Genomic DNA, 25,161 nt, shown 5'->3' with positions numbered 1-25,161 from the left:
GGGTCAACTAGACTCTACTTGCCTACGCACTTCCGGTCACTTTGCTCGTGACCCGGAAGGGGTTCCTACGCTTTCTAGGGCCCTTTGATGCCACTAAAGGCGCCACGCCCCTTACATGTGGTGGCGCCCCCCATAGCTGGCATACAAAGTGCACTAGCCCTCCTTCCCTCCTTTCCTTTCTTCCCCATATAGAAACGCCTGAGTCGTTTTGGTCTTCACAGTGTAACTTTTATTAATACAAATCCGGCCATGTACTCATTGGCCACTTAACTTATTCGTGAACATCTTTTAATCAATTTTTCAACACACCACAGCACTCCAACTGACTGTAAGATTCTACATATTTAGGTTTGATCTTCGGGCTGTGCCAGTAGGCCCTAACCTAGATAACCTGCTCTCCTTAAGCTGACCGCCCCCCGGTCAACAGAGCCGCAGGTAAATAGTCTGCCACCTCTTGTGACAACCGCTGGCTTCCTGGGGTAGAGCCAGAGAGTCCAGAGCCACCAGCAGGTCAGCCCTCTCTCTCTCGCCAGCCCGGAGCCCTGATAGACTTCCAGACCTGTTCTGGTACTAAAAAGTCACCACAAAACGGAGTCCATGTCATTTCTCTTGGCCAGAACCCTGCCACAGGGCGAGACGCTCACTGGCGGGCTCGCCCTCCCCCCTGCTCAATCCAGTACCTCCTCAATAGCCCCTAAGATAGTCTGCATGAACAACGCGTTACCCGCCTTGGAAAGGTGTACTCCATCTTCTGCGTATAGGTCTAACCTTGCAGGTTGTATCAACTTGTGTCTGATGTTACGTATGCTTGATCCCTTTAAAATTCCCGCTACCGACTGATTCAGCCTCCTCACCGACTTATTTATCGCCTTCGGAGGCGCCCTTTCCGCCCAACGTTGTCGTGGTATGATCTCGGACCAAAATAAAATTGTTTTGGGTAACATGTTCTTGACTTCTGACAGCACCGAGAACAAAGTCTCCTTAACTCCCCTCCTCCCAGCCGGGATCATGTCATTGCCCCCTGAGTGTATTACTAAAATGTCAGGGACCGGCATGCCTCTAGCCATGGCGCCCTGCAGGTCCTTGGGGACACCTCTTAAACTTTGTCCGCCTACCCCCACCCAATGGTGGTCAATTCCTTTCGACTTCTGATCTCTCTCTTCTTGAGAATCGTTGAACCTGAGCCCTGCCCTGCGTATAAATGAATGACCACACCAGCATATTTGCGACCTCTGAGTAGGTGTACCTAGAGCAAATTGAAGATGGACATAATCAACGTGAAGTGCCGTAAAACAGGGGGGAACAATCAGCCTGCCTATAGTAGCTGTGGGCGTATATATCGTTCAAAGCATGTCGACTTCCATCGGCCTAACCTCTTAATGATCTCGTCTGGGAGACCTAGTGCCGCTGCTGATGTAGCTGCGCCGATACGGAAGGAATGAGAGGTGTAATGCGCCGTGTCTACCCCTAGTCCTACCAGCGCTAGCTTGCACACTCTAGTGAACTGAAATCTTGTGAGGGGTAACCCATCGTCATGTACTAGCAATCTGCTGTAGCCCCCATTCGGCCTGATGCGCAGGAAGGTCCTTGTAAGGTTCACTGGGCAACATGTCGCCCCTGCCATAGGCCTTAACTGGATCCAACTCCCTTTCCCTAGTGGATCTGTTTTTGATCTCCGCACCCTGACTTGCAAAGAATCGTCTGTCAGAATAACATCCTCAACTCGTATGCCCCCTTCCTTGTCTATTTTTGAGGCCGCCAGTAACTCTGATACCCTGAATGCCCCAAAAAATGCCAGCGAATATGCCACACTAAATAATTGTGTCTCGTATGGTGTAAAGCAAATTCTGGGCAAAATTTCCAGCATGTTAGTTAATCTGCTTGCATCTATGGGTCTCCTAATATCTTGTGCCCCTGGTGTCAATCGCTCCCAACCCTTTATCGCTCTCCTCACCCTTGGGTCTTTCGTCGGGTCTGCCACACCGCTCAACCCAGCATAGAATGCTATTGCTGACAATTGTCTTCTCATCATTGCTGGAGAGTTCCCCCTCTCTTTCTGTTGCACTATGAATTCTAAGATACTTAACGGTGCAAAATCTTCTAATCTTTCTGCTTTTTTGACAAAATCCTGATATGCCTGCCATGATTTCTCATACATACTCTTTGTCTTGGGAGCCAGAGAAGCTGTTATCAACTCGTGGGCTGTGGGACACCGAGCTTCCATAGTCCGGCCGGGAATTCCGTCATCTCTATGTCTGCTTGCGGCCATCGGGCGCGAAACTCTGTCAACTTAAAACGGGACAAGGCGTCAGCGACTGAATTGTCTATCCCTGGCACGTGTCTGGCAGTAAAGTGTACATTCAGGCGAAAACATTGTATCACCAGCTCCTTCAGCAATCGCAGAACCCATGTGCACCTTGCTCTCTGATTGTTAATTGCCATCACTACTGACATGCTGTCTGACCAAAACACAATATGCTTGTTCGCCAAACTGCCCCCCCACAGATGCAAAGCCACAATGATTGGGAACAATTCCAGAAAGGTAATGTTCCTTGTGAGACCTGACACTGCCCATTCTTCTGGCCAGTGTTGCATGCACCATTTGCAGCCTAAGATAGCTCCGAAACCAACACTCCCGGCTGCATCTGTGAACAATTCCAATTCCCCATTGGGGCGATTCGGCGTTTGCCAGAACACTGTGCCATTGAAATTTTCCAGGAAGTCTTTCCAAATAGCTAAGTCCTTCTTCACCTCAGTTGATAACCTTGTATGATGGTGCTTTTCGCGTAGCCCTGACATTGCCCTTGCTATGCTCCTCGAAAAGGTCCTGCCCATTGGTATGACTCGCAGCGCAAAGTTCAACTGGCCCACTAATACCTGCAATTGATGTAAAGTGACTTTCCGTGCCAACAAGCAAGTTTCAATAGCCGCCTTGAACGCCACCACTTTCTCTTGCGGGAGCCTGCATACCCCTTCGCAAGTATCTATCTCAATGCCTAAGAATGTTAGCTGTGTAGTTGGCCCTTCTGTCTTCTCTGCTGCCAATGGTACTCCCAAAGCTTTTGCCACATGCTGGAAGCCCAGCAGGGCCTTCCTGCATGCTAGCGAGCCCTGTGGTCCCATGAACAAAAAATCGTCCAAATAGTGCACCACCTCGTAAGAATTAACTGAGGTTAAGAATTGTTGTACAGCCCATTCCAGGAACCTGCTAAACGTCTCAAATACAGCGCACGCGATCGAACACCCCATTGGCATGCATAGATCAAAGAAATACTCTTCGCCGAAAGTGAAACCTAAGAACTTGGTGTCTTCTGCACCCTCGCCTAGCCTCTGTAATTTCTGAATTGCGGTGTCAAAGGTGGTGTAGCGCACTGTGCAGAGGTCTGGGTCAAGTTTATCATTGACGGATGACCCTGGGGGGCTTGATAAGTTGTGAATTAGACGGAATTTCCCTGCCTCTTTCTTTGGAATCAACCCCAATGGCGAACATACCAGGTCAGGCTTAGGTAATTGCTTGAATGGTCCCGCCACCCTCCCCAGCGCCACCTCATTTGCGATTTTTTGCTTAGTCACCTCTATGTTTTGAAGCACGGAGCGTTGGTTGCGCGGGGGATTGGTGGTTGGTGCCGCTGTAGATGGGATGCGAAATCCCAGACGAAATCCATCATGTAAAAACTGTGCATCTTGTAATCTGTCATATTTGCTGAGGAGGTATGATAGCACGTGCAATTTGATAGGTGTCGGCAAGCCCTTAGGGGGCCTGAGGGGGCCGACCTTTAGGTTGTGTGGGGGCAGGTTGTTCTTTTGGCTTTCCCGATTTCTTATAACGTCTAATTTCTGCGTGTCCTGGCACTCCACAGAAGGCGCAACAGTGTTTGAATCTGCATGATGTGCCCCGATTGCATTCATTCTTGTTAAACTGCCAGCAGGCCTGTTTTTTGTCTCCCGCACCCCTGTCCCCACGAAAGGACTGGTTGGGAAAGGTTTGATTGGCCTTATTCCCTGCTAATGTTGAGTAAAATACTGTGTGCCATACATTAATTTCCCGCTGATCCCATGCCATCCCTGGGTGCACTGCCTTCATCTGCCTGAACTTGGTGTCGTATTGGAGCCACCCTGTCCCTGGGAATTCGGACACCGCTCCATGTATTAGGGATATGTAGCTAATTAATTGAGGGGCTACTGCCGGGCACTTCTCCGCTACAATAGCTGCATAAATTGCAAAGCCCGTAATCCAATTTTTTATAGACCAATCTACCCATACCTTCTTCTGCCTATAGTCGCCTTCCTTTCCTACTCTGCCTTTTCCTGGCACCACCCCGGCATTTATGAGATCAAAAACGTCTATATATTCTCTTTTCAAAATCTTTTCTTTGGTCTCTATCGGCACATGCCATGTGATCCCAGCTGAGGGCGATAACGCCATGGACGCAGATCCATACATTAGAGGGCTGTATGCTAACGATGGTTGCACAGTCACGCCTGTCCCCAGCGCGCCTGGGAAGGGTCCTGCTGTGGCACCTGCGCCATCGTTGAGTATTTGTCCTTGTGGGGGCGCTGTTACTACCATTGGGGATTGCCCCATAGCTACTAGCCCTGTCCCCCCCGGATAGGCCAATGCGGGAATCATTGAACCTACGGTGCCATTACTCAGTGCCTGTCCCTGCGACGTTGCCGCTATTATGCCTGGGGATTGCGCTACACCCCCTGAGTGAACCCATACCTGCGCTATTCCACTGCCTGGTTGTGCGACCACTGATGGCGTATTTTGAGGGACCATTTGTTCTTTGGGCGCTCCCACCATTAATGGCGGTATCTTCTCCCCCTGTGCCACATTGTTTATATTGTCGTCTCCCCCTTTCGCGGTCCCTACTTGTGCAGCTTTCGATCCCAAACTTGTTGTTTCGACAACTTCTACCTCACCTGAGGATGTGTCTTGAGCGTCATTTGGTCTATTGCGTTTGTCCCTTGGCGCACCTTTGAACCTTTCCGGTGTACGCCTCGTCCGCTTGCCTCGCACTGCTTGTTCCTGTGTACCTGTACCGGCCCCTTCTTTCAGAGTCTTTAGTGCCCAATCCACTCCTTTCTCTTTGGTGAACTCCAACAACTCAGTCAATGCCAGGTATTCGTCCTTTGCCGCTTTAGCTCCTTTCCCTTTCTGCGCCCGTCGTGGAGGCATTCTGCACTTAAGAGACAAAATTTTTGTTACCATATGTACTTAATGTTCATTCCCCCGTGGGTTGGGTTCTAAGGAATTCTTAACTTCCTTTCTGTTCGCATCCTTTCCTTCACTTTCAGATTGAAAGACTCGATTGAGGACTCTTGTTGAACAATGCAGGGCCATGTTGGTTGTGTGTGACAGTAAGGCCAGTCTTGGGAGGGCATTTGCAGAGTTAAAGGCAATATCACAATGGGATAAGAATGCTACACGTGTGCAAAGCTGAGAAGAGCCAGGCCTTTGTGATGAACTAAATAGGATATTGTACATATCTGGGTAAAGCCTGTGCTTTAACCACCTGCCGTGGATGGCGTGGATGGTCTAAGAAAAGTAGTCAAGTCCCGGTTGGGAGCACGTAAATCATGAGCCAACCCAGCACATCTACTGTAGATTCACTGATGCACATCACAATCAAGAGGCTGAGACCCTGGTAATTGTAGTCGTCTTTAAAGCATTTTGCATGAAATGAACACGGCAATAACTCTTTTAAAAGGTTGCCTTTGCCCTAAAAATGTAATAAGGCAATCATCACTTTAAGCAAGCGGTGTCAATGGGCAATTTATGGAAGATTCCGCTACAAGACAAGAATATTTTATACAGTCTGGAATTTAATTTTCATGCCATATAAATAAATGTGATCAGTGCACTAAACATTCGAATCCCGGCTCTCTTTTCCCTATGTGAGCGACATGAATTTCTTTGTCTTCCTCTGTCATTCATTCCCAAAGTTCCAGTCTAAAGTATAAACTGTGCTTTCTGTCAGCTTTCATGCATTAATGCAGTCCACTCGCCCACACAATACTCACAAACCATGGCTTGCATTCTTTCAGGCAGCAATTAATACCCATTTCTGGCTGCTATACCTGCTAATGATCACCAGACTCAAACCCCAGGCTGATTGATTCTTTGAGTTGCCAAGTAGTGCTGATGTAAATTACAGCCTAAACTGACAGCATGTAGTAGCAATTAATTAATGACACAGGCGATTGAAATGAATAGACATAACGCCTGTGAACTATCAGACTGCCTATGAGGGTTCTGGAGCAAGCACGATTTCTCAAGAGGAGAAGTTACGATAAGAGATTGTTCTCAGGTTCTTTTTCATGATACACCGATTATCAACATTATACAACTATTCGAAGATAATGCGTGCATACTAATACGTCTTAATATATGCAATGTATTTTATTAAAAACGCTGTTGTGTCATTTATAGCAATGTAATACTAATTATAATTGTATGTATTTATCACACTCTTAAGAGGCTATAATCGTGAGGATATAAGCTACGACCTCTTGTGACAAAGTAACAGATACATGTCTTCTCAAACAGTCAGAATGACGTTATGATAGTTATGTTTTGTTATCTTATCTTATCTAAGGATAGACAGGAATCCGCAAATCAATAATGCGAAACGATAGCAGATCTCTTAGACTGAAGAGAAAACGAGTTCAGGACATGGCAGCCTGCACTGAAAATCTACGGCCTCTACATCAGTTTTTACTGATCCTGGACGTTTTTCTGTTGGTTAAGAAAGGCAGTTTAGACCAAATTTCCAAAATAGAAAGACAGGGATATGATGGACAAGGCTCTTGTATGCCGTGTATGCAATATTAAAATCAGCACTTTTATTACATGGCCTTTCATTGGGCTTTCAACTGCAGATGAAATGACAGGACTGCATCCATTGTACGGAATCACAACATTCCTTTACGCCAGCAACTAGGCCCAAACCATCCAAATAGCCATGGCTAGTATTCTCTTTCACTAATACTGCCTGCACCTAGTTGTAAACGTGTTTCCTTTCGGTGAATGTATGAAGCTATGGTTGCAGAGACATTTGAGTAACTTCTCAGTTGGGCATTGGTAATTGGCCTTAAATAGTTATCTGTATTCACTAGTTTGAAGGAATGCCCAGTTACTGAGGATGCATCTCAGTGCGTCACGAGGGAGCAAGTCTATCATGTCCAGAATATCTGCATGGTTTAAAAAGTAGCACAATCCCACTACTCAATTTCTGACAGTCAAAAAACATCATAATTGTTACCGCATAAGGACCGATTTCGGCAAGAGTTGGGTACCGTCAACTTTTATGGCGTATTCTTCTAGGGGAGAATGTTGAGCCCTAGGGCACACCACAGGGCACAGCCTGAGGACAGGATGTGCAGGGATACGGGCTGAAAGACTACCTGTAATTTGTCCTACAGGAAATGTTTAACCAGGCAAATGCGGGCCCTTGCTTCCAGAGTTCTCATGTTTACTCACCAGACTAGTACTGTTGATGATGTTGAGAAGAATCAATTATATGAAACACTTAACATCCATCTTTAGCCTTTGGTCAACATAGATGATCATAAATTCTTGTGTTCAAAATATTTTATTGAGTTTTCATAATAAACACTAAACAAGAGACAATACCAAAAATAGTACCGAAAAAGTACCCAATTGCAATTGAAAGATAATGAAAAAACAGCCATTAAATTACAATATGTAAAAACAGTAAATATAATATTCCTAGAAAAACAAAAAGGGAGGAAAAGGAGCAAAGATGCATCTATATAATGATGATAATAAATAGAGCTACTATAACATGAAGACCAGATTATTGTAATAGCAATAGACAACTGGAAATAAATACATATTTAAGAAGATAAATATATATCAACAGGTTTCCAAAAAGAAGGATGAGAATTAGAATTATGATTAATGCCATTCAAAGATAACTGAGCTCCTCTTCTAGTAAAAATAACCCATGACCAACAAACATGAACAGATAATAATGAAACGTTTTTCCAACATGCTGTAATAGATGTGAAAGCTGCTGATAATAGAAAATTAAAATGTTTACCTTCTAATTCATTTACTTTTTGTGATAGAACAACAGATTTACAGTTTGAATGAAATATCATCATGATTATTAAATACCTTTTTTATAATATCCCAAACTTCGACCCAAAATTGAAAAACTATAGGACAATCATAAAGCATATGTTGTAACGAACCAGTATGTAAATTACAGTGCCAACAAATTGAAAACAGAAGAAGTTTTGCTTGAAGTAAACGTTGGGGAGTCCATAAACAGTTATATAAAATATATGAATTAGCTTGATAGAGCGAAACAGGTAACCAACCAGAAATACTATTAAGCCAAATAACTTTTCATGTATCAATAGAGAAAGAGGTTGAAAGTTCATTATTCCAGAATGTTGAGATCATATCAATGTTGGTTCCTTGGGAGATAGACATTTTCTTATATAATATAGAAACACCATGAGATAAAGTAGAAACAGTTTGAATATAAATTGATAAATCTGGTTTAACATTAGAAGGAATATTATGAGGAAATGAATCTAAAGTAGAATTACATAAAGATTCATATTTGAGAAAATCAGAAGGAGGTAAAAGAAATTTTGTTTGTAACGCTTTAAATGATATAAAAACATTATTGCAATAAACATCTTTAAGGTAAGAAATGCCAGCTTTAATCCATGAACTCCAAAATCTAACATTTCTATTAAGTTTTATGACTGGATTATACCATAATGAAATGTCTTCGGTAGTGGATATGGGTGAAAAATGTAATCTAAATCATTTAAAATTAGTTTGGTGGACTTTAAAATAACAGATTTATGAAAAAATTGAGATTTATTAGACATAGTTAGCAAAGTGTGTAGAGGAAAAGGTTCTATCAAAGTTTTTTCGATAATAAGCCAATTAGGGGGATTACTCAAAAAAGAGAGATTAAACCAAAGAGAGCTTTGTTTTCAAATAAAAGCTTTGTGATAAAGAAAAAAGTCTGGTAATCCAAAACCCCATTACATTTGGGCATTTTTAATTTTTTATAACTGATAAGAGCTGACTTGTTATTCCAAAGAAATGTGGAGAGGAGTTTGTCTACAGTTTTATAAAACTTTAAAGGAAATTGAGTAGGATCATAGCAATGGTATACAAAAAATGTTGGTGTAATAGTCATTTTTATAGAGTCCATTCTGCCCCACCATGAAATATGAAGTGAAGACCATTTGGAGATTTTATCTTTAATATAATTTAAGATGGAGTCACAATTCAAAGATATATTGTTAATTTCATAGATGAAGAGAACATAATACCAAGTTATTTACATTTATCCTTTTGCCAAATAATTTAATTCAAAGGTAGCATATCAAGAGTACAGTAAATATTTAAAGGAAAGAATTCCATTTTATTGGTATTTAATTTGGATCCAGAAACAGTGGAATAAAACAAAATAATTTCCATTGGGGAGGGAAAAAAGTATAAAGGATCACTAATAAATAAAAGTACATCATCTGCATAAGCTACATTTTTAATAATAACATCTTTGATATTAATTCCAGTAATTTTGTTACATTTTCTTATGGAAGTAAGTAAAAGTTCGATACCGAGAAGAAACAAAAGCATGGAAAGGGGAAAACCTCTGAAAAGAGAAAATTGGTTTGAAATGTGGCCATTAATGAATAAACTAGCAATAGGAGAAGAATATAAAGCAGAAATCATATGGATAAACATGTCACCAAAATTAAATCATAATAAAGTAGGAAATAAAAACTACCAATGAATTTTATCAAAAGCTTTCTCAGCATCTAATGCGAGAATTCCTGATGGTAGAGAAAAAGTAGATCCTTGTTCAATAACATGTAACAAAGTTCTTGTATTATTAGCAGAATATCTATTCTTCATAAAATCAGATTGATCTGGATGTACAGCAGAGTTCGACACAGAGGATCATCTAGTAGCAAGTATTTTGGCATATTTTTTACAATCTTTGTTTATTAGAGAGATCGGATGATAATTTGAGACAAGAGTAGGGTCTTTATTAGGCTTGGGTAAAACAATAATAAAAGCCTCAGTAAAAGAACCAGCAGTAATTCCAGTAGAACCAAAAAAAGTAAACAGTTGAAATAAATGAGGAATAAGCTGTAGCTGAAATTCATTATAAAACTCAGCGGGTAAGTATAAGTTTAAGTATAAAAGAAGCTTGTAAAGCGCCCGAACACCGAAAACGGTGTCTTGGCGCTGTGATGTGTATGATTAGCGGGAAACAGAATGATTATTGGGCCTGGAATAAGCGAAATTTGAGCATTTTTCTGAAAAGGGCATAGCTGGGTTGAAGTCGCATCTCCACTGGCAGATCATTCCATAACCCAGCTGCACGGATGGCAAAAGAACGGCCGCCCCATCTCGCTAGTTTAAATCTGGAAATACAGACAAGACCAAGGATGGCCGACCGCAAGGCACGGGGTGGGATGTAAGGTAAAAACCTATCTATTCCATCCTCAGCGTTGCCACCAAAACGGGCCCGGTGAACCAAACAGAGTGCCTTAAACTCGATTCTCTGTTGAACCGGAAGCCAGTGAAGAGATTTCCTGCCCGCAGAGGTAGGGCAGCCCCTGGGCAGGTTCCTAATTACACGAACAGCGGCATTCTGTAGAGACTGGATTTTTCCTACCTGGAACTTGTCGATACGCAGGAACAAGGCATTACAATAATCCAGTTTGGACATGAATAAGGCGGCCATCACAATTTTCTGTAGCTCCAAAGGGATGTATGGGAGGATTTTCTGCAGAGTTTTTAACAGTAGGAAGCATGATGAAGTTAGGCTATTGACCTGGGCTGACATATTCAGCTTTTCGTCAAAAAGCACCCCCAAATTCCTCACCTTAGTGACCGGGAGGGGACATTGCCCTGCCGCCGACGGCCACCATAAGGTGTTCCAGACTGAGGGACCTTTCCCGAACTCCATTACTTCGGTTTTCTCAGTGTTGGTCCAGGGGATTTATTTATTTTAAATGATTTTATGGCTAATAAAATTTCATCTTGAGTAATAGGCGAGTCAAGTTTAATTTTATCCGATTGGGAAATTTTGGGTAATCCACAGCTAGCTAAAAGAGAATCAATTAAAGAGGTATCATCAACATTATGTTTATTATATAAAGTGTTTTAAAAACCAGAAATTCATTAACAATATCATTTTGGGATAAAGCAATTTTACCGTTAGAGCCATGAATTGAATTTATTTGTGCTTTATCTTTTTTAATGCGTAAATAATTAGCTAACAATCTTCCAGATCTGTTAGCATTAAAACCAAATTTGGCTTTAGAATTTGATAGTTGAATACCATCTCTTCTGCCAGGGATTGAATTAACTCATATCTAAGTTTTTGCCATTTGAATCTATATTGAGGATCATTAGATGTAAGAAAAAATCTTTCATATTTTGCGATTTATTTATCTAAACTTTTAATATTTGCATTAAAAGACTTATTTTCATGGGCCATAAGAGAAATAGAAACACCTCTAATATAGGCTTTAAACTCGTCCCATCTATTCACCATGGAAGTAGAGCTTTCTGGATTAAGAAGGAAGTAATCATGAATAGCATTTAAGAGTTTAGGTTTATTTTGATCATTAAGAATAATACTAGTATTCATTCTCCATCTGGATTGCAATTTAAATTTTAATTCAATTTCAAAATAAAAGAAATTAAGGCATGATCCGATATATCAATATTACCAATAACAGGAAGTGACAACAGAGTTAATTAGTTGTCTGGAAATTAAAAGATAATCAAGCCTTGAGTGAGAGTTGCGTGGGTTAGAAAAAAATTTAAACATTTTTGCTGTAGGAAAGTGTAATCGGCAAATATCAACTAGCTTTGTAGTTTGGAGAAATGATTTAAAAGCAAAAAAAGCTATAGGAGGTCAAAATTTAGTAAGAGATAATCTATCTAGTAAGGGATCAGATATAATATTGAAATCTCCTCCAACTATAAGAGGAATATTACCCAATTTAAGAACTTCTGTTGTTAGAGTGGACCATACACATTTAGCAAAAACACAACTGAATTGGGAATTTTAATTTTAGCTATAACATATCTGCCATCAGTATCAGAAAATTGACTCAAAATTTGGAAATGTAGCCTTTTTGCAAAAAGGATAGCAAAACCATTTTTTTCCATTTGCAGGAGAAGAGACAATACTATAAACCCACTTTTTTCATATAATCTAAGATTTTGTCATCAATTTGAGTTTCTTGTATAAAACAAATATCTGCTTTACAACTGCCTAAATAATCTAAAATATTTGTACGTTTAACTGGATGGCGTAACCCCTTGACATTTAAAGAGAGTATCTTGATATTATGAACACTGGCCATAATAAAAAGAAGGAAGAAGAAGATCAAGAAGAGGAGAAAAAAGTAAAGAATAGGTAAAAAAGAAAACAAACAAAACATGGAAAAACAACAAACAAGAAACATTATTAACAGGAATAAAATGCACACACGCTTTACAAGCATGACCGGAACTGTTGGAGCCCTATGAGAAAATAAACCATAAATTTGTCAGAAATATTCGTAACAGTAATATTCAAGAAGCAGAGTCATGAGTATCCATTGAGTGCTGCGAATGTTGATCCAGGAGCAGTCTTAATTCTTCAGGAGGATGGAAGGATATAGAGAAATTATCTTTCCAAATGCGCATTGTTGATGGGTCAAAAAGACCATATTTGAATCCAAGACTTTGTAGCTGAGGACGAAGCGCAGTGAATTCCTTGAAACAGTCTCCTTAGCAAAATCTTGGGGGATAAATATTTTATTTCCATTGACCATCAATGAAGGAATTTCTTGTGCTACTTTTCTGATCAAGACCAAATGGTGGTGGCGGAGCATTTTAAAGATCATTTGTCAAGGCTTTGTGTGATGAGGGTTGCGATGAGAAGGAATGCTGTGAGCCTTATCAATTTCAAATTTTTCTGGAAATTTGATGTTTAGGAGGCCAGGAATCAGATTTTCTAAATACAACCTGCAATTGGAACCTTCAACATCTTCTGGAAAATTGAAAATGCGCAAGTTATATTGTCTGTTACGATATTCCATATCCAAAAGGAGTGTAGACATAGGTGATATTTTTGCCACATGTGGAGAAAAAGAGTTAATTTTAACTATATTATCTTGTATCTTAATTGAATTATCAGAGATTTTCATTGACATACTAGCCATGTCTTTGCGCAAATTTTTATTCTCTGATGCAATTTTATCTGTATTAGCACGAAGTGCCTGAATTTCATCAAGAATTAATGTCAACGAAGGTTCAGTTGACTCTACCTCTTTAGATTTAACTGGAGGTGGTGAAACTTGCTGTCTCCTTTTATAAGTGAATACGCATTTTTATTTTCCATTTTCTTGTATACAGAATTAAAATTGTAGAGCAGTAAAGTAAATGAAAAGGTAGAGTATTATTTGAGAAAAAAGCCTGAAAAAGACTGGTGCAGCAGCTAAAATAGACTGTGGGAGTGGTTAGGCCAATGCCAGGCCCTCTCTTGAGCACTTACTACGCCCCCCTGACAGACAAGCTGGGCAATACCTCGATGCAAAGCTAGGTGCTGGAGCAGGAAGGAGGAAAACACCACTTCCACTGATAAAAGATGCTGGAAAAACCTCACAGCAGCAGGTAATGGCTTCAAAATCACAGTGTCCTCATGTAGATAAAGATTCTGACAGAAATTCGTCATTTTTAAACCAAAAAACGGGCGAAAACGAGCGGAGCTCACTGGGAGGCGGCCATCTTTGTTCACAGGCTCGCGGGTCTCCCCAGATGACCATAAATTCTGACCGCATACTATTACCCACATAGAGGCAGATTTGGATTATATCAAGAAGGTTTTTGTTCTCGATAAAATCCTGCTGCTTGATATTGACTATGTGTTCCAATGGGTTTGAGGGATGCTGTAAACTGTACATTAGTCTATTAGGGCCCATGCCAGTAGGTAAGGATTGGTCCACCATGGATTAACCAAACTGTAGCATCTTTGAGCTCTTTTAGAAACAAATCCTGGAAGTAAACATCGTGAGGTGAACCAGACATCTCACTCGTATTGGAGTATCATGCAACTTATGAACAGAAAAACAACCTTCATTTAGGCTTTCATGATAGATTAATACACTTTTCAATGTAGACTAAAATGATATAGAGCTGCATATCTTTTGAGAGTAGAGGAAATGCTCAGTAATGGCACCGCAGTGCTTACTGTGAGTTAGAAACACAAAACCACCAAGTAACCAGTGATAAAAGAGATCAAAGATGTAATTTGGGGTTTTATAGTTTGGTAGACCTTGTTCTGAGGCCCCCTGAAGGATATCTGTGTCCATGACAAGTCCTTTTTATTTGCACGTTGATGGACAGTGCAGGTAAAAGCAGTGGGGCACATTTATTTTTCATGACTAAACATACAATAATACATATTCACAAAAAGGCACACAGTACACCAACATATAGACTATTCTCCTCCCCTGCCTTCACATAACAAGATAATCCAATATTTCCAGGAGACAGCTGTTCCCATTTTAAAGGTTTATTTCTTCATAATAAATGTTTTGCATTATATTGACATTAACACGCAAACATACATATGTATTCAGTGTGTATTATTCATGTTTTCGATGGACCATAGTTAATGTAGGCCTTCATTTTTAAATGGTTAGTTGATTGCCATCTTGCTAAGTGAAATGTAAACTTTTAAATCTAGGCAAGTGAATTTTAATACTGTTGAACATGGTGTTCTGTTTCTTACTTTCTTATGAGAAGAAAGGTTTTATTTTATTGTATTAATTGTGCAATGTTCTAAGTGGTACCAAATTGGAGAAAACACATGCAAAGTACATGCTAGTGAAATGTATCTTGTTTTGTTGCACATATTTGTAAGTTTGTAGGACATGGAGAGAGGCTGTATTGTGGAGGATCCAGAGAAACTAATGAGTTTCAAACTGTATCTGTTTACTTTAACCTGATTGGATAATTTTTGTGGGAACTTCGAGTTGCAAATGTTAGAACTGTGTGAAATAAAACAGTGCAGAGTGAAATAAAGCAGTGCAGAGTACATAACATTTCAGAAATGCTTTTTCACTTTGGAGACAGCATAGAGCACAGTAGGAAACACTCTTTAGAGAGAACTGATTTTACTAAAATGTTCTTTTGTGACGACTTTATGATTGTTCATCCTCTTATATGACTTTGATTGATTTGAACTTCATATTACCTAATGCATTCATATATTACTATTTGATTGCCACTAACCTGATGGCTTTTGCCCTTGTAAACATTTTAACCTTAATAAAAACGTGTATGGTTTGAAAAATTAATCACTCACTGTCTTCCTTGTGGACCTAAATGTCCTTCATGTTATTTAAATGTATAGATTTGTTGACCACTCTTAGTTGCAATCTTTGATTAATCAGGTGACATTATATGAGACCTAAAATTGCACAAAGTAAAGCTCTAACAATTGCTTCTTTTAAACTTGGTTTCCTTCAAAGCAGCTTTGTGGGGAAAGAATGGGAATTCCAGCGATTTTAAAAAGTGAATGGACTGTTCCAGTTTTTTTACAGTTAACTTTGTTCTATAGATCGCAACACAAATGCATTTGGATTTAAAATATTGAACACACTGAATACATTTTTCTCTGGAAGAAAACTGTGCCACATTCACAAAAGTAATCTGAGACAAAATCCTAACTTTACTACTCCTAAATGCCCTGTGTGAATACCGAAAGTTGTAAAGTTAGGATTAAAGGGCATTTAGGAGTAGTAAAGTTAGGAATCCTAACTTTACTACTCCTAAATGCCTTTAGTGAATACAGAAAGTCGTAAAGTTAGGATTAAAGGGCAGTAAGCAGTAGTAAAGTTAGGAATCCTAGCTTTACTAATCCTAAATGCCCTTTGTGAATACCGAAAGTCGTAAAGTTAGGATTTTTTCTCAGATTACTTTTGGGAATCAGGCTCATTGTTTCTAAACTAAAAATGTTCCTGTGTAAAGTAATTAACTCCTATGGATCAACTGTAAATTGTATGGTTGAAATCAAGGCTTCTTCTCTAGGACAAATTGTGTGGTCGAGGACAAACAACTTGGCAACACAGTACATAATAGTCCCTAACAGTAAATTTGAGAGTAATACGGAGAAGAGTTTAATATAGCTTTTAATAGAGTACAGTGTTGCTAATATAATGAAAATAATTTTGCCCATTTATATTATTTGCACTATAAGAGTTTGGGTTTTTAGTTGAGGGTGGTAAGCACCCACCCCAAGTAATAATCACAATCCTTGTCAGGATGAACCGCTGAAGTCACTAAATAAACCTGAGCTCATGTCCATGTTGGCTATGGCACACAGCAGACATGATTAACTGAGAGACAATTTGCAAAGTATTTGTGCAGTTTTAAAACAGCAATAAAGTCGAAATGCAAAACAATAATTAACTCTAAATGAAATTAAAAAAATAGTGTAAGATTTATTAACCAAAATGACAAAACCCCAATGAGGGGAACGAGAGTTATGGCTTTTTAAAGTGTTAAGTAGATATAGTGCTAAGAAAGTGCCAATGATAGTCAATGGTCGCAGTAGAACAAGACCTATGCACAGTTTAAACAATGGCTATGATGGAGTACGGGCTGAATCCACAAATCAAGTTCATCTTGGGGAAAAGATTTTAGCTTCTGACTTGAACCTTTAAGTCTCAATCACCATAGGAGTACACTTCTAAAGACCCCTGAACCTCAGGTGAAGCACTTAGAGACTCCATGGTTGTAGGCAGAAGCCAACAGCAGGGTCTAGTCCATGGCAGTTGCCACTAGTTAGCTGGGCAGTTGCAGGAAATTAATCTTGTAGCCTGTTGTATCCTTGTAACTTATACAGGAAGTCAGCCTTATGACCCCTGGAGTCCACATCCTTATTCTGGGTAAAAGAGGAAGAGCAGCTCCAATCCGTTAGGACTTTTCTCAGGTCTTAGAGAGCAGGTTCAATCCTCTTCTGATCTTCCGCAGTTCCAGGAGTCTTCTGAAGTGGGTCCCTGGAGATGCCATATTTATGCCTTGAACTATATAGTAGGTGGGAAGGACCTCTGTGGACATCCCAACAAATAGATTTTAGGTTCCCGTGGTAAAACTACTCTTTTTGGGCATTTCCAAGATAGCAAAATTCATCAGCCATACTAAACCTAGGCTCTGAGGGTTGGGGTGTGTGTAGGGAATATACAATGGTAATCCTAGTGTCCTCTCACATATAACACTAAAATCCAGTTTGAGGTAGGTCCTGTACCAAAAACACACTCATAGAAAGAAGTCTTGCAAAACAAATGCTAAGTTTTCAGCAGCAAGACAGTATATACTCAAGAATGGTTTGCCATCCTGTTTCTGTCCCTTGAAATGTACCCCAAGTGTTCAATGTAAACTCAGCAAGCTGTGACACAGTAATGTCAAACAGAGGTTCACTGTGATTAGAGCATGCCCTGTTGTAGGGTGAAGGAGAAAAGGAATGGCCTTGCCCAAGTGTTAGCTAAAATTGGCCTATGATAGGGGTGGCTACCCCAAGCCAAAAGGTTAAGGTAAAATAATCAATCCCATGATGGGCTTCCCTGCTCACATGATAAAACATGGGCAATTCACAACCTCAGCAGTGGCACTGGTCTGTTCTAAGCTCCACTGTACCTATCTGCAGTCCTATGTCAACATCTGCCTGCTCCAACCACTAACCCTGTCCATGGGGAATCCTTCCCCTCACCTGCAGACCACCTCTGTGAGGCATCACAGAGGCCTCCTAGTAGGCAGACAGTGCCACCATGTAAGGTTATGTGGCCAATTCTGATTCTGAGGCCAGACTTATTACCCCAACCCAGGGCACACTCTGCTCATGAAACTACCAACCAACAGAGCCCACTGACAGCTGTTAGTGTCTGAATCCGGGCCACAGGTCATCCAATGTCAGGTGGTGCTTCCAGTTTGGGTCCTTTGAGCAGGCCTCACATCCAGCTGTGAAGCTGCTAAGGAGTCCTGTACTTGTTCCTAAGGTTTTGACTACTACAATATTCCACTAGTGTCTGGAGCACATAAACATTTGCAGTAAGATGCAGTCATATTTCAATTCGATAAGAAAGAAGAAGCTTATATATTCATAACGTTACAGTTCATTTGTACATGTCAATGTTTTATTTTTATAGAGCGTGTCATAAAATGGGAAAGAATTTGTGCCCCTAATGTGTTATATATACAGAATATATATGAAAATCCCCCTTGACAATGGGTATTATCCACTAAGTCAAGCTCCACCTCTGGGACTCTTGTGTAGTTCGGAGACACTCTACATTCTGTATATTAACCATATTAGACATATTTATTGCTCCAGACTCTTGAGTAATTGCCTATTCTTCAGTGTCAGTGACATGCTCTCTATTGAATTATTTGAGCTTCATATAATTTGTGTGCATCAAGTTTTATTTTTGTACAAGTTACGTATTAACAGCCTTTTTGGTGCTTCATGTGAGTGGCCATGAGGAGGTCTTTTTTAAGGCAAAACAAGTGTTGGCTGTGCTAATATCAGCTTGACTGATTGTATTTTGTGGATAAATTATACCACATTAGGGACGCAAATATTTTTCTGTACTACTTCAAGCTCTATACAATTATCACATTGTCATATACAAATGAACTGTAATGTTGTCATGAATAAATAGGCTGATTCTTTCTTACCAAATTGAAATATGACTGCATCTTACGGCAAATGCTTATGTGCTCCAGACATTAGTGGAATATTGTAAGAGTTATTGCCTCAGCAGTGTACATGTTTGCACCTCTTGGCAGCAGGGGATCGGTCTGTGGTAGCACTGTGTAATATTGCTCTTATAACTGACCACACTCGTAGGGAGGTATTTGTGCTGGTTGCATTCTTTCCACTGCTGCCATATTTGTAACAGTTGTTGCTCCCAGGTCTCTGTGACCTCTTAGGTTTATCAGAGGGAAGTCTGCACTCTTCAGGTGACAGGCTCCTTCTTTCCAGTCTCTCTACTACCATCTCTTGGATCACACCCTGAGACTAGCCTTTCAGTTCATGTTATATACCCTGAGACTGAATAGGTGCTTAGTAGTCCTGAACTTTCATGGAGGAACCGCAGCTCCCCTCAATGGTGACACACTCTGCTTGTGTCACATAGAAGTCTTCCTGGGACAGGTCTCCTGTCCTCTGTCTCTGTAACAGGCAGCAACTCCAGGTCAGATGTGGCCTCACAAGGGTCAGTTTTGGAATGCTCTTTGTGGTATCTTGGTGTTAGTGCTGTTCATGTCATCCACTGCTTCTCCAGTGGAACACTGTGGAGATGATGTAATGTGGAAAGTTCATCTATGAAACCCACAGTTGGAGAAGGGCTGAGCGCCTTGCTGGCTGCTCCTGGTGGGGCTGATTCTCTGCTGAATACCACTGAACCTATATCTTGTAACCAACTTCAATAAATCTACTTTAAACTACATTCTGGATGTGGACTTGATTACTACAGATTTTCAACCAGACCTTCTTATCTTCCCACTATTTATGGCCTCCTCCTCCTACCCCTTCTCTCTATCTGGTCCTCAATACTCTCCGTTTGGGAGCAGCACGCTCAAATATCTGTGTTTTTGAGGTGCTGTGGGCAGTTGCCACTTCTAGCTCTTTTTTCACCAGTGGAAGTCCATTGCCAAATATGCAGACAGTGGCCATTGGGGCGCTTACAATGACCCTCCTCTGAACCTGTACACCGTCCCATTCTAAGGATACCAGGGCCATAGGGCAGAAGAAGTCTGCCCATTGGCTTGGGTTTCCCTACAGTCCTGCTCTGGCTGATACTGTTCTGGGGAAACCAATCTGGCTACCAACATAGTCTGCCCCCTACCCAAGACAAACTCTGCAGTCCAGGCTACAAAACAACAGAGGCCTTTAACAGCAGCCAGTGCCAGAATCCAGGCCACTGTCCATCTACCACCAGGTTGATGCTCCAGTCTGGGGTCTTGGGTGGGCCTCACTTCAAGCCGCGGGGCTGGCAAAGAGTTTTCCACTTGCTCCTGTGGTGTCTCTGGCCTCTTAGGTTTCTCAGAGGGAGGACTGCGCTCTCAGATGAAAGACTACCTCTTTCAGCCCCCGCTCCCCCCTCCATACCCCCCTCCATACAACCTCCTTTTTGTCCTATGATTACACCAAGCCTACATCAACGGGGCCGGTCTGGCTAGACCTAAGCGCAAACAGTGGCCGCAGGGCGTATAGATCAAGATGACGGCCTTTTCTGTTAATGCTTATTGGTGAGATGAGGATAAAAAAAAAAAAAAAAAAAAAAAAAAAAAAAAAAAAAAAGAAAGACTACCTCTTTCCAGCCTCTCTACACCCATATCAGGGATCACACGCTGAGCTTAGCCTATCATTTAAAGGTCTGTACCCTGAGATTAGCGGGTACCTGGCAGTCATAGTCTTTCAGGGAGGTACCACAGCTCCCCCTTAAGGGTGCCAAACTATGTTTGTGTCACCAAGGGATGTGCCTGGGGCAGGTCTCCTTTTCTCTGTCTATGTAACAGTACAGGCAGTACCTCCGGGTCAAAAGTGGCCTCACTGGTCTTGGGGTGCTCCTCTCTCAGAACAGGTAACACCTGGCCCATTTATTCTCCAACTATTCCTCCATCTAACTCTTGCTCTCCATCTGAACAGCCGTACTCTCGATTTTGGAGCAGCACTATCAGAAATCCGTGTTTTTGAGTTGCCCTGTGTAGCTGTCCCTTCCAGCTCTTTTCTCAAAGGTGGAAGTCCATTACCAAGGACGCAGTCAATGGGCATCTGGGGGCTGGCAATAACCATCCTCTGTGCCCGTAACGCCTCCCATTCTAAGGATTCCTGTCCTAGCTGATATTGTTCTGAGTAAACCAGCCTGGCTACCACCAGAGTCGTCCCCAATACAGAGCAAACTCTGCTCACAAGGCTACCAACCAACAGAGGCCACTGACAATAGTCAGTATGAGAAATCAGGGCACTACCCATCAACGTTCAGGTGAACCTCCAGTCTGGGGTCTTGGGCAGGCCTCATGTCCAGCTGCTGGGCAGGCAAAGAATCCCCACTAACTCCTTAGGTCTCTCATGCATCTTAGATTATTTAAAGGGAGGGCCCCACTCTCAGGTGACAGCCTACCTCTTTCCACTCTCTCCACTGCCATCTCAGGGATCACACCCTGAGCATAGCCTTTCAGTTCAGGGCCTGTACCTTGAGAATGAAGAGGTGCCTGGCAGTCCTGGACTTTCAGGAAGGAACTACAGCCCTCCTTAACAGTAACACACACTGCATGTGTCATGTAGAGGTCTGCCTGGGGCACGTTTCCTATCCTCTGTCTCTGTGACAGTGCAGGGAACAACTGCAGGTCAGAAGTGGACCCACCGGGGTAAGTCTTGGGGTGTTTTTTTTGTGTGCAGATTTATATAGTGCAAACTCGACCCGAAGGTATTGGAGCGCTTTACATGAGCAACAGTTATGTTACATAAGAACACATTAATTTTTTTGGTAGGCACTTAGAGATTAAGTGATTTGCCCAGAATCACAGGATGTGAAGTCAACCCCGAGGCTCGAACCTTGGTTTCCCAGCTCCAAGGTCGGCAGTCTAGCCGTGAGACCACATCCTCTCCCCAACACCTCCCACTGATCCTCCCAGTATTGAGGGCCTACACATCTAAGCCCTTACTCGCTAAATTGGCTGCTGTGTTCTCCATTTGGGAGCAGTACCATCAGAAATCTGTGTTTATGGGATGCCCTGTGCAGCCATCCGTGAAAAATCCCGGCAGATCTGTCAAGCAGAACATGACACTCTAGTAAGATTTGACTCTTTGATACCAAAAAGGATGCTCACACCCCCACCCTGCATATGCTCACTGGATCAGAAGTGTCATCTCTGCCCAATAGGGTCAGCCTATTGTTTGCTACTGGGTGTCATTTCACACCCTTTTACACCTATTCAAATGCTAATTACTGGCTGGCAGGAGTGAGAGAGAAAAAAGCAGTTTTGTTTCCACGAATTTGGGGCAGGGAAAAGCAAACTTTCTAAAAGTAACCTGTTCTTAATATTTAGTAAAGATCGGAACGCTCCATTCAATTGATTTGTTTAATAACTATTAAGATTAGTGTTTTAATTATTTTCTAGGTAATCCCATTCACGAGATACAGTATTAGAATTTACAACTGCTTCACAGCGAGCCTTGCTACAGTGAAAATAACTTTGGGACCCCTTTACTGTGAGGACATGTTTAACATTAAATGTTTACATGTCCTACATTTAATTACCATGCACACTACCTTATGGGAAATAAGGCCCCCTTAAGGGGGGGCTATAAATATTCAAAAGGAAGGGTTAGGGATGTCAAACGCAGTTATATTGACAGGTTGAATATGCAGGTTAAATCTGAACAGCCAGGCCACAGAAGGTGGGCCAGCAGTTGTGTTTACAGTGACTGTAGTGGATTGCATAATGAGTGCTGCAGTCCACTAGTGAGATTTAACAGGCCCTGGGTACACTTTGTACCATTCACAAGGAAGTTCTAGGTAAGTTAAATATGCCAATTAGGAGTATCCCAATTTTACCATGCTGTAAGAGGAGCACAAACACTTTATTATTGGCTAACGGAGGTAAAGGGCACACAGTTCTATAGCCAGCTAAAATATAGCATCCAGGGACAAAAAATACAGGTTGACTGAGGAGAGAATAGGATTTCCTACATGCAGAAAGACATGTAGCTTTCTTCTTTGCTTATTCATTTTCAAAAATTGATGGCCGAAAACTGCCTTTTCAAATAAATGACGCTAATGCAATTATTTAATATGATGTGTTAAATTCGAAAACACCAAAATAAAAAATAAAATAAAAACTTTGTCTGAGTGTAAGTAGTTCTGTTATAGTTCAAAATGAAATTTGTTGGTTCACTGAGTGGGTCTATGTTGCCTCTGATTGTGATTTGTCTTGTAGATCTGAGCCACACAATTGGTAACTTTACTCTTGAGCTCTGTTTCATTCACAATATGGTTCAAAACCAGTGTTACTCTTTTTCTGTCAACTCTCTTGCTTCTATTTATTGCTGTTTCTATTACAAAATTATTATTAAACAAAAGGGATGGCATCAGTTGGTGTGGGGTGTGGTTCATGTAGATGTTAAGCATGAGGATTAAATAATGCAAGATAAATGACTGTCCAAATTCAAAAGTCTAGATCCAAATGCACCCTCACTGGAAAAAGTGCACTAGTATTCATTTTGTTCCAGAGATGAAGGAAAAGGATCTTCAATTAAGTCTCCCACCACTAGTAGGTCATTTCAAATGTAGTTACTGCAAAGCTTGCAACCTCACAATTGAAGGTAGTGATTTCACACATCTGGGACGCATTCATACACTAAGACACCATTCGAATTGCAATAGTTCTGAGGTGATCTATGTGATCAGCTGTCCATGTGAACAGTTTTATTTTGGACAGACAAGACAGAAAGTGAAAACCAGGATTTTACAACATTGTAGCAGGGTTCACTGCAAAGTACAGGGTGCACCCTTAGTTGAACATTTTGTCAACGCTGGCCACCTCACTGAGAGCTTGAGATGGTGGGTATTGGAGAAGATATGCCACCACTCTAGGGGTGGGGATATTACACCAATTTTGAACAGGAGAGAATGCAGCTGGATGCACATTCTTGATACGGTGGAACATAGTCTTAATGAATTTGAAGAGACCAACCGTCAAATGGGTCTGATTCATCGTTTATAGGCCACCACCCTGACGGTTTTCTTGCTTTCCATACAAGCGAATGTGTATGTGGCACTTCCTCTCATTCATGTAACATCCCTCACCACATAAACCATGATTATACTACATCAGTTCAACCGAACGTTGTACGCATTCTGATGACATGCTGTATTGATTATAATTAATATCCACATTCATTATCAACTGAGGGACTAGCATAGAATGACGCCTTAGGAATAGCTTGCTTCTGCTATAACCTAATGTATAACTAAATTTCAGAAACCTATGCTGCACATATTTTTAAAACATGCTGTATTGATTATAATTAAAATCCATATTTATTGTCACCTAACGGACCAGCATAGAATGTCGCATTCGAACTAGCTTGCTCCTGCTACAACCTACTGTAAACCCAAATCTTCCCACGCAACTTGCTGTGTATGTAAGGCGACATGGTGCCCCTTGATGAAATGCCATTGCAAAATCTTCTATCAAAATTGATTGTAGTCAACATCTATATTGATTGTAATCTATGCGTATAATGCTATGTTTGAAATAACATACCTCTGCTGTAACCCATTTTATAACTAAATCCTCTCACGTGCCTTGTTATACAATGAAAATGTTTTATGAATAGTTGCTCTAAATTCGGCTTTTTGTAACTAAGGCCCAGGCCCTTAATTAGGGTGGTTTTATTCAATTGTTAACAAAAGCATGTACAGTGTTTATTTGTCAACATGTCAAGATTGATTTAAGAAAAAGTTTCCTAACTTGTTTGATGCTTTTACCGTCAATATACAAAACTGTACAGGCGATAAACTTTGAATCGTCTTCCGAGGATTTTGCGGTCTTGAGAGCAGCCCCCGCGTCACCCACCCCTTTTTTTAAAACCATCTGATAGACACACGTCAATGCGTTGATGCGTCAGCTGTTCAGTTCTGACAGCTTCTTTCTTGATTTATGGAGTGCGCGCACATGTGGCATCTGCCAACCCCATTTAACCGCCAAGGCAGTCAACTGCTGGTTTTCCCGCTTTGACGAGGCATCTTGGGCATTCACTGCCGATTCTCAGCAGTGGTAAGACTTGCTCGCAATCCTGCCTGGCTTGCATGAAATCTTTTTGATTTTGTTTACCACAAATGAAACCCTTATACTTCTCCAATTCCTTTAGAATCCAACCAGTTGATGGAATTCATCTCTTTCATTTTGGTTGAAACTCGGGGACATTTTAGCCTACCTCATTTAGATAGTAATTCAGAACACAACCTCATGGTAAGTTCCCTGCTCAATCACTAAATTTCATTCATTTTCAATTTTTTACATTTTCAAGACTAAGCAGCTATATTCCTTATTACAAATCCCTGAACGTCTATCAA

General features: G+C 41.1%; 2 protein-coding genes across 2 annotated transcripts in view; both read right to left on the bottom strand.

The window, feature by feature from the left end:
• The window catches only part of LOC146831362 (uncharacterized), a 1,121,174-nt gene that overhangs the window by 716,493 nt on the left and 379,520 nt on the right, over positions 1-25,161 (bottom strand). The window lies entirely within an intron of this gene.
• On the bottom strand, positions 1,316-2,158 carry LOC146831363 (uncharacterized). The gene has a single exon (XM_085605223.1). It carries the CDS (start codon positions 2,156-2,158, stop codon positions 1,316-1,318), a length of 843 nt encoding a protein of 280 aa, XP_085461349.1.

The sequence above is a fragment of the Triturus cristatus genome, chromosome 5_1 (genome assembly GCF_964204655.1).
Source record: "Triturus cristatus chromosome 5_1, aTriCri1.1, whole genome shotgun sequence".
NCBI classification, from domain to species: domain Eukaryota; kingdom Metazoa; phylum Chordata; class Amphibia; order Caudata; family Salamandridae; genus Triturus; species Triturus cristatus.
Note: the sequence above shows the minus strand (reverse complement) of the source record. Positions and strands in the feature narration are given on the sequence as shown.